Source organism: Sinohyriopsis cumingii, chromosome 6 (genome assembly GCF_028554795.1).
Source record: "Sinohyriopsis cumingii isolate HCF-2022 chromosome 6, ASM2855479v2, whole genome shotgun sequence".
In the NCBI taxonomy this organism is placed as follows: Eukaryota; Metazoa; Mollusca; class Bivalvia; order Unionida; family Unionidae; genus Sinohyriopsis; species Sinohyriopsis cumingii.
This window is the reverse complement of record NC_142966.1, coordinates 139,138,359-139,150,879: the sequence shown is the minus strand read 5'-3', so window position 1 is coordinate 139,150,879 and position 12,521 is coordinate 139,138,359. Positions and strand designations below refer to the sequence as shown.

The following is a 12,521-nucleotide window of genomic DNA, read 5'->3' as shown; positions in this document are numbered from 1 at the left end:
TTAAATTATCAGGTATTATAGATGTTTCTAGTTCACGGTAAACATACGAACTCCAAGTCAGCAATTTATTTCTGCACATGTATGAAAGGGTTTCGTATGACAACGCCCTCGTGAGGAAGGAAAACGAAATGATTGTATACCATACGAAGAACAAGACTTCATAACAGTGTACAAGTGTGTATTTCCTGTTACGCTCATATCTAGTTTCCTTCTCCGGCTTGTGACATATGTGGCTCTATTAAAATCAGTCATATCAGTGAGTTATTCAGCAACGTCTTGCACCGAACATACATGGATAGGGAACGAAATATACAAGTCCAATGAGAAGCAGAATAAGGCCATGGGCAACATGTGGACCTTTTTCCTGGTAAGCATATGACTCGGATTCGATAGACTCCTGGAAATTTGGGAGCAGGTTTTCTTAATTTACTATATATATATATATATATATATATATATATATATATATATATATATATATATATATATATATATATATATATATATATATATATATCAGGTTTACTTTAGAGATAGATATTGTGCAACATAGTCACATGACAACGTTGCCAATTTTCCTTACAAAGATCCCTATTACATTCAGGCTTGGATAAAACAAAAAAAATGGTTGAGATTTATTACCCTCCCTCTTTGGAAAATTTGCATCACACTCAGCGACAAGTGAACTGTCATACGAGACAAGACAAAGCCATACTCGATGACATCATGAAATGTCTTTAGCTTGGTTCCTTTAAGCTTTATCAGTAGATAAAAGAGGTTTTCATTTATGAAGCGCACAATATATGCATTAATATTATGCAACACAAATATATCCATTAAAAAGTGTATATACTTAAATACAGCCCAACATGTCACCTCTAATCGTAAGACGGGTGGTTGCATTAAAACAGGTTAAATACTAACCACATTGCGTTGTTTTCAAGACGTTGAAAAAGTGACTGGGACGTGATTACCACGTACATTTGATCTTTTGAAAATTGGAAAAAGACTTGCCAACATTGATTGTGATTTGCACTCTTTAATGTAAATGTGATATGTGTCTAATTTCTCCTTATCTAAATGTTTGCCCCGATCATCTATTTAGTACAAAGTAACATGTTCGTATCATACTAATTTACCAGAGTGGAAAACAAACTGGTCTAGTATTGCGCTCTTAAATGCGAAAGTCCTGTAAATAATTTGTCACGAAATTGTGTACCTAAAAGTACCTATGTATTATATAGGAAGATAAACGTAGATGGATTTCGTTGCCGGCTACTGCGTTATCCACGACGTATGGCTTTAGCCTTGAGGAATTCGAAATAATCACTTATGTCCACCCACTAAAGCAAGCACACAAGGCCGGGGAGAGATAGCAAGAAAGAGAGGAGGGCGTTCATCTTGAGTTCTCTAACCGTTTGTCTAGATATTTGAGACGGAAATATCCATACACATCGCCTGGATGCCACGAGATAACAACATAATATGTGTTAATAGAATGAGGGTGACCGTTCACTTCCTTCAACGTGCGGCCCCACTCCTTACACGTGTAACACTTTCACCTTTATTAGCACCAGCTTTTCTAAGGTCTCAGTCCTTAGTCTGATTATTGTACTCATCATCCTTTGAGACCATATTCTGGATTAGTACTGCTTGAGCTACGGCTCAGTAGCCCCATAAGTGTCAAATATATATATATATATATATATATATATATATATATATATATATATATATATATATATATATATATATATATATATATATATATATAAATATATATATATAATGTGTTTAACTCATGTCCATGACTGTAGATTGTACATGAGGTTTGTGAACAACATATTCCATAGCGTACTTTTGTCCCTGATTGTAGATTATACCTCAAGATAATGATTATTTGTAAAGACCATGTTTACTTGGATTTTAGTTCAGGACCTCAAAGTCTCCAATACGTTTACTTCCTCAACAATTGTCAGCATGTTTTTGTTTTGTAATTTCATGATGTGTGTTTTATAATCTTGTCGTTGTATGTATTTGTATGTGTTATCTAATATTGTAAAGCGCGTAGAGCTTCGGAAGATTATGCGCTGATCTAATACCACATTATTATAATTGTTATAATTATTATTAGTAGTAGTAGTAGTAGCAGTATCATCGTGAACATTCCATGGTCTACCTATTTTTTCTTCCGGTTCTTTGCTAAAATTTAAGTAAACAGATCTGACATTGTTACGAATTTGATGGAAATTTCCATTGGAAAAGACCTAAGTCCTGTGCATTTTGTTGTGACATAGGTCAGGTGACTGCGCATAATGAAGACAAAGTAAAAAAAATATTCATTTTTTTTTAATATCAGTCTTTGTGGAAACACCGTTAGTTGTGCTCAGTTATAATTTGAGAATAATTATTTATTTAATTTTTTTTCACTGGAATTACAAAGTGCTCTTTGACATCTTAAATAAGAACACTATTTTTTTGTGTGAATTCATTCAAGTACGTTCTTTATTATATCACTGTGTTAAAACAAGACTGTTGGCAAAATAGCTCATTCAAGTTTATTGGTACATTCAGTACCTGGAATTTATTCGGAACACTCTCTACTTCTGGACCTGTGTTAACTTTTAAGATTATTTGGGATTTAATTTTTCAATGTTGCAAGCACCCTTTTAATTTTCATTTTATAATTTAGAGATTTAAATTATTTGTTGAATTTTACTAAACTTTGTTAACACTCGTCTCTGAGTATGAAGTCGTCAGACCCTCAAACGTTTTTTTCTCTTTTTCCGACCTTAACAGACTCAACCCATCATTATAAATAATTCTAAGTCCTACTGATGAATTGGGCGAATGTTTCCACTCTCTCGTTATCACCATATTTAAGCACTGTATTTGGAACTATTGCTCGGTTAATTCAAACCTCAATAGGCGTACGTGTCTTGGCGCGTCATAAGCCATCACGTGTTTAGCTTGGGCGTTGGGAAAACACATGCAGATTTGTACGCTTTAGTAACGCTCTGTGATGTCTTCTAATTCTATATTTTCTAACTTCGTTCGTCTCTCCATCTTTGTTTTGTTCCTTTATACTTCCCTTTCCCGCCATACTCTTCCCTTTTCTGCATTCGTTAGTATATCCTCTCCTTGTCAAATGTTATTTTTCCCACTCAGCTTGCTTCTGTAGTCATAGCTTCTCAAGTGCTACTTTTATTTCCTCAGATTCCCTTCTTTACTATTCTCTCTGCATTTCTAATTCTAACGTTTCCCCTTCTTTGTCTCATTTATAATTTATGTTCCTTATCCCGAACATGTACCTCCAGACCAGATTTGCTAAGGGACTCTTCATAACGAAATTGCTTTGTCATCCCAACAAGATCCTCAAGAGAGGACATTATTAATAAAGCTGAAAAGATCACCAATCCAGATAGCACTACGATGTGAAATATACAATTATGAAAACAATGCACAAATCAACGGCATCGTCTTTCTCAGATGACAACCAACAAAAGAAAAGATAAATACACATGTTTATACATGACGAACGAAAGTACAGTGGAAAAAAGTGAGATATTCATTAGCCCGGCTTGAATTATATCTTGTCAGGAAGAAGCAATCTGAAACAGATCAGTGAAAAGCTGTATCTGAGTCAAGCCATTCGAAGACCACTGTAACGCTCCGTCTAATCCATGCAAATTATTGATGACTGGATCTCTAACTTCAGTGCTCACCCCTTACAAAAATAGAGTAAAATAAATGAAAACTCTACCCTTCTCTTTAACATAAAGTTCAACAACGGGATATAACAAAGCATTGCTTTTTAGAAAATAATCACCAGTGATATAGGTATTCGACAAATATGGTAAATGCATGGATTGTATTAATATATATGATTAATATATGGATATGTAAACAGATATGATAAATATAGGGAATTAACAAAACATATGATCAACTGTATGAATTTATCAACAAATATAACCAAGCTATATACTTATCAACAAATATCGTATGGAGTTATCAATACATATGACCAATGTATTGTTCACCAAGAAGTATGATGATTTATTAGATTGTCACACATATGATGACACTGACTTGTAGTTTCAAAATTTGTGTCACGGCTTCCAGGCGATGACTATTAATATATCCGATCCACAGCTACCGAGAAATGGTTCAGGAACGATCCGCATGGTTCACTCTACCCCGCTTGTTCAGGATTCCCTCGGGAATTTGCCTACTAACTGCCCACTATGCCGACAAGTTGGTCTAAAACAGATGGCTCGTTAAAATGAGTTATCGTCCCTTGAACCAATGACAGCATTGAGCCCAGTTCGCATGTCACACAGCCCCACGAACTTCGCTGACTCGCTGTAACAGTTCTACAGCTAAAGATTGCTTATGTAAAGCACAGTTGCTCGACGCGAGCGAGATGTTAAGAAAAACAAAAAACAATAATCTAAAGGAAAAAATCATACAGAGTGACAAGAATACCTTAGATTACCCCCATGACTCGTTCTGATATAGGACCCTCTCTATCATAATATATAAGAGAGAAGGTACGGAACTTCCAAATACTTCGTTCCACCTATGACCCTCGATTTCCTTCTGCTATTTCCGTTTTTTTTTTTTTAAGGCACACGACCATACTATATGGCTTATGTTACTCCTGAGATATTTTTCTATTCATCAAGCCATTATTGATTTTTCTGCGATGTACCAAACTGAAGTTACGGCTCGGAAACGTGCGATTTTTTATTCTGAGACAAGTCCGAGGTCAAAATTTTTTTCTTCTCAAATTCTCGCTCGCGTCGAGCACCTGTGATGTAAAGTGGACAGATTACTGGCGAGACTATTCTGCATTGTGACGATATTTGTTTTTCTTGTTGTTGTATGGTTTAACGCCATTTTTCAATACAAGATAGGCCACACATGGCGGCCAGAATAAATGGTGGAGGAAGAACCCCGGCTTTCTCACATACCAACATTGACAGAACCCGAGACTCGAACCCATGCAGACAGAGGTGAGATGGCAACGATCCGTGACGGTGAGCGCTTTAGACCATTTGGCCACTCGGGGCCCCATTGTGACGATATAAGGAGAATCAAGTAAACTCGGATCAGAAACCCCTCTCCCCCACTCCTTTGCCGGCGTTTTTGGTCTCACTGGACAATTTATCTGGTGAATTTTCATCTGACAGTGACCTATTGCTGAAAAATGAGAATAATTTTATACTGAAGATACAAATAAAAACTAATGATTTTTGTATAAAGCATGCATGTGAGATTTTGACTGCGGCAATCAGGTTAATTCCTTATACAACTGGTGGCTTTTATACTGAACCACCACTGCCACCAACCCCTCTTTTTACATTCATTTTTGACAGCAAATAGTTATTTTGAATATTTTCCTGTGACAAAGCAGCTAAAATAATCAGTATGTGCCTTATGCATGAATAAAAGTTCACTAGTACTATAACAAATTAGCATAATTTTCATCACCCCTCAACCATCTCGATTTTTTTTATATATATTTACCTCTGTAGCAGACATACGTAAATACGTAAACCAAGTCGGCTGTTCATTTGCAGCCCGAGTTACGCATTTGATCTCCAGTGCTAGCCTAACTGTAACAGGCACGCACCAAACGAGCCAACTCATTTTCAACCCTAACTCAAAGTAAATCTAAACCACTGTACATATTTAGATTCTGTGTGAATTTATAAATGATAGGCTTATGATAATTATGTTCATGCCTTCTACCTCAAAAATTAAGGCGTGTCACAATACGTAACTATCCAGTGAGATCTTTGTAGTTGCTTCTGTGGGTGAACAACAGTTACTATCTCTAAATTGTCATGGCCAAAGTGGGTAACGCTGTACGCGGTAACGAATCAAAGAATTTGGACATGTATGTATGTATGTATGTATGTATGTATGTATGTATGTATGTATGTATGTACGTACGTACGTACGTACGTACGTACGTATGTATGTATGTATGTATGTATGTATGTATGTATGTATGTATGTATGTATGCGTGAAAACGTTTTGTTCAGCATGTAAACTCAGGCTCAAACACATGTAAAACGATGATCACAAATGTGAAAAAAGTCATTTACCATATGTCTGTAATAAAAATACATGTACTTTCTCCACCACCCCACCCCCCAAGAAATTAAGTTAAGTCGGTACTTTACCCCCGAAGTTTTCCGATTAACAGAGGCTGTTAAGTAACAAAACTAATTGCTTGTATATAAACAGAGATAGTAAAAATTAGTTTCATATAAATGTTAAACCAAAGTTATAGATACGACAACCATTTTCCATTTAGGAAACAAAAATGCTACAAAAATTTAGACTTAGTACAAAATCAATGTTTTGTTTTCTAAAGCCTCCCTTATGTGTTAAAATAATTTTGTGTACATGGACACGATTGCCATATAAGTAGACTAGGTATCTAAAATTTGAAGGAAAAAATGGCTCAGAAATAATTATCTGAATAAATTTGAATTATCTATTGTTCTTTGAATAAATTTGAATTATCTATTGTTCTTTGAATAAATTTGAATTATCTAGTGTTCTTTGAATAAATTTGAATTATCTATTGTTCTTTGAATAAATTTGAATTATCTAGTGTTCTTTGAATAAATTTGAATTATTTATTGTTCTTTGAATAAATTTGAATTATCTAGTGTTCTTTGAATAAATTTGAATTATCTAGTGTTCTTTGAATAAATTTGAATTATCTAGTGTTCTTTGAATAAATTTGAATTATCTAGTGTTCTTTGAATAAATATGAATTATCTATTGTTCTTTGAATAAATTTGAATTATCTAGTGTTCTTTGAATAAATTTGAATTATCTAGTGTTCTTTGAATAAATTTGAATTATCTAGTGTTCTTTGAATAAATTTGAATTATCTAGTGTTCTTTGAATAAATTTGAATTATCTATTGTTCTTTGAATAAATTTGAATTATCTATTGTTCTTTGAATAAATTTGAATTATCTAGTGTTCTTAAGGATTGGTGGGGGTTGAGATTTCGGGCTTTTAACGGGACACCAACAGTTTGAAGTTTATATCGTGTCAAGGCAAGCAGAGTAAATTGTCGAAGGACAAACATTGGCAACTAAACCTGGTAGATCCAGTCGTTGGAATTTAATCCACAACCTCCTGGCCAGGGTCCAACACATTAACCACTGATCAACTGCAGTACCCTTTTATGTGAAAAGAAACATATATGTAACGAAAACAAAGCGTTGAATTTGTACAAGAATGTTTTCATTTCATATATTTGCAGCATTTTTGCTGCATCGTTGGTACATTATATAGTCACATTTTTACCATTTTGTTTTACATTTGTTTCTACCAAAGTTGCAAAAAGGTTTTACGTATGCACGCTCTATTCTTTTACATATGTATCCAAATATTTTCCACTCGCATTTTCTAGGTAGTCCTTCGGTTCATAACTCACATATTTTTGTCTCAACGAAATATCAGAGACAGTCCGAATGCAAATTCTTTTCACATGTCCCAGATTTGTATCTTTTAAGGAATTTTCATTTTTTGGGGTACATAAATCGTGTAAAGTATGTAAACCCAACCACAGATTTTCATTTAAAATGCGTATACCCCAGCCCATTTCAACACTAGACCAACGGTAATGGCTGTTACAAGATTCAAACTTATTTTTATTTATAATAAATAAATGTAAAAATGAAGATTCCCATCCCCCACCCCTACCTACATTCCCAAACTGATCTCGTTCCACACGCGTTAGCTTGTATCCTATACTGTGCTACTGTGGTTCAAGTCCTACTTGGTCAACAGGACACAAATTGCATCTGCAAATGGAATACACTCCAGCCCAGTTGATCTATCTTGTGGTGTTCCACAGGGGTCTGTGGTGTTCCACAGGGGTCTGTTCTTGGACCTGTTCTCTTCATTCTGTACACTCACTCGCTCTCAAGTGTCATGGATCATCATCCAGTGTCTCACCAATTGTACGCTGATGACACCCAAATATACAATTCTAGCCACCCAACTGAAGTTGATGTTACCATCCAAGGTGTAGAGTGGTGCATTTCCGATATCAAATCATGGATGACATGCAACAAGCTGCAGATGAATGATGATAAAACTGAGGCCATTCTGATCACAACACAAAGACTTTCTCATTCACATCATTTACCTCAAACAATGAATATCAGCAACGCCAACATTAAATTCACACAATCAGTACGAAACCTAGGTGTTACTCTGGACAGTACTCTCAAATTGCACCAACATGTCATGAACATATGCAAGGCTGCATATCTTGAGCTGAGACGCATCAGCTCAATTCGCAAATATCTTTCAGTTGATGCCACTAAAACACTTGTGTGTTCATTAGTACTTTCAAGACTGGACTATTGTAACTCAATTCTGTCTGGTTCATCTCAATATCTACTCCAGAAACTTCAAAAAGTTCAAAACACAGCTGCTCGGATCATACTTAGAGTACCACGATCAGAGCACACCTCCCCGCTGCTCTGTACCTTACACTGGATATCCATTCGATCCAGAATCAAACACAAAATTTGTTCTCTGTGCTACGTTTCACTGTCGGATTCTAGTCCAACATACTTATCCGACCTCACCCAAGTGTATACACCAGCAAGATACTTACGCTCCTCTTCTGACAATCGTATACTCATTATTCCCACTATGAAAACAAAGTCATATGGCCATGTTCTTTTGCATACCAGGGCCCAGCAACGAGGAATGAATTGCCCACTGAACTTAAACACAAAGACACAGTGATCACATTCAAGAGGGCTCTCAAAACTCACTTATTTCGACTGCAAGAACAAACTTAAAGACCTAATAATGTTTCCTACCTGAAATATTCTCAGCATGTTTTTTTTGTTGTTGATGTTTTTCTAATTTCATGGTGTTTGTTTTTGTAATAATATTATATGTTTTTTATATCTTATAGGTGTTGTCTAATGTTGTAAAGCGCTTAGAGCTTCTAAAGATTAGGCGCTATACAAAGTCCTCATTATTATTATTATTATTATTATTATTATTATTATTATTATTATTATTATTTGATTTAATTTATATTTGATTTAAGTTATATGTTTGTAAGATTTAGAATCTTTTTTAAATATAATTTCATTACATGTCAAAATAATGTAATTTTGTTTACTAGGAGTTGCAATTTTTTTCAGAAAGTAGTTTGACCTTGACTGCTCAGTTGTAAACACCTAAAGCTGACCTAGTTCCCGACCTTGATTTCAGAAATCACTGAGTGAACAACTTTGTATTTTTATCTTATTCTTAGAGTAAAATGATTATTTCTTGTCAAGGTCGTGCTTTAGACGTAAATACTTCTCGAAGACTCTGGAAAGTTGATCCTCATCCGGGAATTTGTTTTGCGTTTCAAGTTCCTGTATACTCTTTGTTTATAGAGATTTTTCTCAACCTGGGCTTCAAACACTTGATGTCAATGTGTTTGTTTGTTTGTGACCGGTTCTGATAATTACCTTTTAATGTTTATTCGAATTATTTGGAATCAAAAGGATTAACTTTTTCCTGGAAATATTTGAGACCTCATACATAATTCTTGAACAAAGACATTTCATTAATTCAAACACCGGATTAATGTTTTGTGAATAACACAGAACTGTAGACCTTACAACACCACAAAGGCTACATTATACGTCATCTTCTTCCATCTCGGATTCTTCGTCGGGAATCGAACTTGTATTCGTTAGAAGATTTTATTATTAGGACTTCTACAATTTATTTCGTGGATTGTTGTTGGATTATTTTTGGATTTGATTCTTAAAACTATAAGTTCTTATTTGCTTAATTTTTACAGTATTTTTCCAAGAAAATACATTATTTGTTAAATTTTTAAAACCATGTTGTTTTCACTCTTTCTTGTGTTACTGTGTATTCGAGCCTAAACACGTACCATAAGAACTGTACCAACAACTTTAGACATCACATGATAACTACCTATGTTAGAAGTGGGGGAATTACCAAGAATGTCTTGCTATTTCACTCCTAAGTTCTGCGCTTTAAAAAATGTCCAAAATGTATTACAATATTGGGATTACATCACAGTTTGCTTCTAACCATTTCACTTTTCGTTTAGCGCCAGATGGAGAGACGACGTAAAAGCAAAAAGCTAAGGAAAAGGCTAAAAGGGCAAACTGTGGGGCAATTCATCCTGGGGAATATTGTCACTAAAGGATGTAGCTCAGTCATATACTCAATAAAGCAAGAGGAAGATGATGCTCTTCTAGTCGCCAAAGTTTTGGATGACAGCTTTTCGGAAATCATGGTTCACGAGTTTGAAGTTTTAAGACGACTCGATCATCCCAGTATCGTGAAAGCTGTTGATTTATTTCGGCTAAAATCTGCATGTGTACTTATTTTAGAGGCTGTAATGAACGGTGATCTACAAGACAATATTTTGAGACAATGGCCGCTTGCACATGGTCGAAGAAGGGCATGGACGTTCCAGATTTCTTCTGCTGTGGAATACATTCATTCGATGGGAGTGGCGCACTGTGATATAAAACTTGAAAACATTATGATAAATGCCTCAAACAGAATAAAACTGATTGACTTTGGGTCAGCAATCGATGTTTTCGAAGCACAGCAGACGAAAGAAAGTCTTGAGATGATCGCTATCACTCCTGAATACGTCCCACCTGAGATTCTCTGCCAGCGACTCACTGAACCAGAAAACTATGATGTCAGAATGATGGATGTGTGGGGTGTGGGTGTTGTTTTCTTTCTGATGCTGACAGGACGTTTTCCATTCGGCGAGGTTGATGGTTATCACATCAGTGCCTTTATTGATACGATAGCCAGCTCAGAAGGGTTTGTGTTGAAAGAAGAGGAAGAACTAGTTTCAGCATGTGAGGCGGGATACATCGACATGCTTAGGCGAGCCCTCGATTTTGACCCGGATGAAAGATCCTCGATGAAAGAAATTTTGTCCATGGAGTATTTAAATTAAATATATAACCGTAATTTTCACATTTGTAAAGCTTTACCGCATCAGACTGGGACAAACAAAGAGAAAATATTAAATAGTATTTATTTAATTCTTTCTCGTGACATAATTTGTTGCACTAAGAAATCGTGCACTTTCAGTCGCCTTACGCATATGAAACAGATATCAAAGCTTAGGGTGCAAATCTATGATTGATATTAATTATGACGCTCCTTTGATTACGGACATTACTCTTGCGCTTTTGTTTATTGTTACATGTGGATGAACGCGCGTTTAACCTTTCATTATAGAAACGAACATAATCGATAGCAATATGTTATGGACATACCACTGTGTCGGGTAATTAGTCTCATGTTTATTGATCATTTAACTGTACACACATTTTCAAAACAGGATGCTTGCATTCCATTTTGATTACGGGTATTTTGCATTTCACTGGCATAATTTGCATCGAAATACAGACTTTTACAATTGTTTTTGTTGTTGAATACTTAGATCTCTTGATAATTATTTCTGCGGCCTGATTTCCTTCTGGTTTCTCAGTTCTGCCTTGTCTCTCTACGTATTCCATGCATTCATGCGTGAAGGCAACCGACCAGAAAAGGCTTTGATCTTGGTATTAGCCTTGTCAAAGTCTTGCACAGGTAAAGGCATACAAACCAAATAAAGATGACTTGTTGTTTTGGAATGGTATCCTTAGTTTCTCGATCCATCATAGAAATTCGTTTCAAACTGTGCCACTTCATCATGTTACCGCCTTGATACAAGTCCTTATACATAATTTTGGCCGTTTCTTGGTATTTCCATGGGTTGGTGATGGAACAAAGATCACCAACTGCAATTATGATTTTTTTTTGTAGGCCCAATGCTTATTTGTGTGAAAGAGGACATCACAGGTAATCGTGATGTTTTTGTAGGCCCAAGGTTTGATGATGAAACAAATGTCAATATCGGTCATCACGATTTCTCGGTTTGCACAAGACGTGGTGATGGAACATAGGTCATTACTCAATGGTCATTACGATTTCTCGGTTTGCACAAGACGTGGTGATGGAACATAGGTCAGTACTCAATGGTCATCACGATTTCTCGGTTTGCACAAGACGTGGTGATGGAACATAGGTCAGTACTTAATGGTCATCACGATTTCTCGGTTTGCACAAGACGTGGTGATGTAACATAGGTCAGTAATCAATAGTCATCACGATTTCTTGATATGATCAATACCTGGTGAGTAAACAGTGGCCAACACCGGTCATCATGATTTATTGGTACGCCAAAGACGTGGTGATAGGTCAGAGGTCAGCAATCAGCAGTCATCAGGATTTCTTAATACAGCCAATTCTTCGTGATGAAACACTGGCCAGCACAGGTCATTGTGATTTCTTGCATGTCTTTCAGAAGCCATGCCGTCATCCAGCTCACCGAGGAAGTGTTTATGTAACACGAACTGTTAGACAGGTGTGCTGCAAGAATGACTTCGTTTATAAAGCAATGCAACCCCGTGTGC

At 35.8% G+C, this 12,521-nt stretch overlaps 1 protein-coding gene across 1 annotated transcript; it reads left to right on the top strand.

Annotated features, from left to right (window-relative positions):
• The first annotated feature begins 212 nt into the window (after positions 1–212).
• LOC149798105 (uncharacterized) lies at positions 213–11,484 on the top strand. Its single transcript, XM_089963190.1, has 2 exons — positions 213–367; positions 10,142–11,484. The coding sequence occupies exons 1-2, from the start codon at positions 341–343 to the stop codon at positions 11,012–11,014; spliced, it is 900 nt and encodes a 299-aa protein (XP_089819316.1). The 5' UTR covers positions 213–340; the 3' UTR covers positions 11,015–11,484.
• Positions 11,485–12,521: the final 1,037 nt, after the last annotated feature.

Excerpts from the sequence above, each read along its gene's own strand:
- LOC149798105 (XM_089963190.1), top strand. The coding sequence starts at position 341 with ATGGGCAACATGTGGACCTTTTTCCTG. Across the intron at positions 368-10,141 it reads ACATGTGGACCTTTTTCCTG|CGCCAGATGGAGAGACGACG; the intron begins GTAAGCATATGA and ends CTTTTCGTTTAG.